The sequence below is a fragment of the Nanorana parkeri genome, unplaced genomic scaffold, assembly GCF_000935625.1.
Source record: "Nanorana parkeri isolate BGI_ZX_2015 unplaced genomic scaffold, ASM93562v1 scaffold1760, whole genome shotgun sequence".
NCBI lineage: Eukaryota > Metazoa > Chordata > Amphibia > Anura > Dicroglossidae > Nanorana > Nanorana parkeri.
This window is the reverse complement of record NW_017308028.1, coordinates 149,840-152,071: the sequence shown is the minus strand read 5'-3', so window position 1 is coordinate 152,071 and position 2,232 is coordinate 149,840. Positions and strand designations below refer to the sequence as shown.

The following is a 2,232-nucleotide window of genomic DNA, read 5'->3' as shown; positions in this document are numbered from 1 at the left end:
GGAGGAGGAAGGGGAGGGATGAAGAAGGGAGGAGAGGGAAGGGATGAAGAAGAAGGGAGGGAAGGGTAGGGATAAAGAAGGGAGGGAAGGGTAGGGATAAAGAAGGGAGGTGAGGAAGAAGGGGGGAGCAGGAAGGGTAGGGATGAAGAAGGAAGAAGGGAGGAGAGGGAGGAAGAAGGGAGGTGAGGAGGAAAGAAAGACAGAACCGGAATTTCTTGCACTGTGATACATTCCCGCAGTCCCTATTACCTCGCAGTAAATGTTCCATGTGATATCCCATCCCCCCTTCTCCAGCCCTCGCCCCGCATACATCCCTCCACCTCCTCACCTGTATAAGGGGAGAACTCTTTCAGTCTGAGCCGTACAGGACACATCGGTTCCGGAACCCTGTGTAAGCATCCCCCGGAAGTAGAACCGGGACAGTAATACCAGTGCGCCGGAAGTCGCGGTTTCTATTGGCGGAAGGATTAGCGTGTCGGATCGCGGTGGTTTTGTACGATGATGGCGGCTCTGAGTGTGCGGGACCCGGCGGTGGACCGATCCCTGCGATCAGTGTTCGGTGAGAAGGAGTTCACATTATTCTGTCACTTCTCGGGGCGGCCGAGCTGTGCTCAGGCCAGCCTGGTTCTGGGGCCTTCAGGTCCCCCAAATGTATAATGGAGGGGGTCCTCAGGCACCTCTGTGTCCTCAGCCCACCGTGGGAGTCACTGATATAATGTGGGGTGCTTTCTGCATATTGTTACCCCACAGGGCCCATTTAGGGTTACGCACAATTTTGCACTACCATTCATTTTAATTGGCACCCCGAGCGTAGCAGTGACTGGTCAATAACACAGGAGGGGGGGCGGAGACAAGACCAGTCACCCTGCACAAGGAGAGAGATCAGCAGTGAGCGGTCTTTATTACAGAAGGGGCGGAGATGATAAAGCGGTCACCCTGCACAAGGAGAGAGAGAGCAACAGTGAGCGGTCTTTACAGGAGGGGGCGGAGAAAAGACCAGTCACCCTAGACAAAGAGAGAGCAGCAGTGGCCGGTCTTTATTAGAGGAGGGGGGCGGAGACGAGATCAGTCACCCTGCACGAGGAGAGAGAGCAGCCGTGACTGGTCTTTATTACAGGAGGGGCGGAGACAAGACCAGTCACCCTGCACAAGGAGAGAGAGCAGCCGTGACTGGTCTTTATTACAGGAAGGGGTGGAGACGAGACCAGTCACCTTGCACAAGGAGAGAGAGCAGCAGTGACTGGTATTTTTTACAGGAGGGGGGCGGAGACAAGACCAGTCACCCTGCACAAGGACAGAGAGCAGCAGTGACTGGTCTTTATTACAGGAAGGGGCGGAGACAAGACCAGTCACCCTGCACATGGCTCTTGTATGAGGATAATATCTGTTGTCCCGGAGTTCAGCTTTAATGCCCCCGGATTGCAGGAACAGGAAATAAAGATTTTGGCGGATTGTGAATGACGTTTCCTCATTTTTGTTACCAATTATTTTCTGTTCCGCAGTTGGGAACATCCCCTACGAGGCGACAGAGGAGCAGCTGAAAGATATCTTCTCTGAAGTTGGTCCTGTAGTAAGTTTCAGGTAAAGGATCTCACTGTCCACGATACAAAGAACAAGGTATTAATCCTCTGCACTCCAGCTGTCCTCAAACTACAAATCCCATCATGCATCTGCCTCGGAGTCATGCCTGTGACTTTCAGAGTCTTGCAATGCCTCATGGGATTTGTAGTTCCACAACAGCTGGAGCGTTGAGGATTCCTACCCCTGCTATAGAGCCGTACAGTCCCAGGCCCTGCCCCTTTCATTGATTGGATTTCACATCTTTCAATCATGGAGGCTCAGCATCACATGTGGGGGTTACCTAGGGTGGTCTGTATGCAAATTCAGCCTGCCCGGGACCGCCCACTCCTCCAGACTGACACCCGGCCATCAAGGCATTTTAAAATTTGCATAGCTCCTCCCAAGAGTCGGCCCACTGCTTGCATCACGACTGAGGGCTCTTGAGAGCAGCACTGAGGCAGATCCAGTGACATCATCACTAGGTCCCTGTGCTTCTTTATGGCTGGTGGGAGGAGCAAGCAGGGTCCTGTACATAGCTGGTGGGAGTAGTTGTCAGGGTACTGTACATAGCTGGTGGGAGTAGTTGTCAGGGTACTGTACATAGCTGGTGGGAGGGGCCGGCGGGGCGCTGTACATAGCTGGTGGGAGGGTCGGCAGGTTACTGTACATAGC

At 53.5% G+C, this 2,232-nt stretch overlaps 1 protein-coding gene across 1 annotated transcript in view; it reads left to right on the top strand.

The window, feature by feature from the left end:
- Positions 1–408: 408 nt before the first annotated feature.
- The window catches only part of CSTF2 (cleavage stimulation factor subunit 2), a 28,110-nt gene continuing 26,286 nt past the window's right edge, over positions 409–2,232 (top strand). Inside the window, exons 1-2 of the mRNA XM_018571448.1 lie at positions 409–559; positions 1,503–1,581. Coding sequence (XP_018426950.1) covers positions 499–559; positions 1,503–1,581 — 140 coding nt within the window. The 5' untranslated portion in view covers positions 409–498. The remainder of the gene's footprint in view (positions 560–1,502; positions 1,582–2,232) is intronic.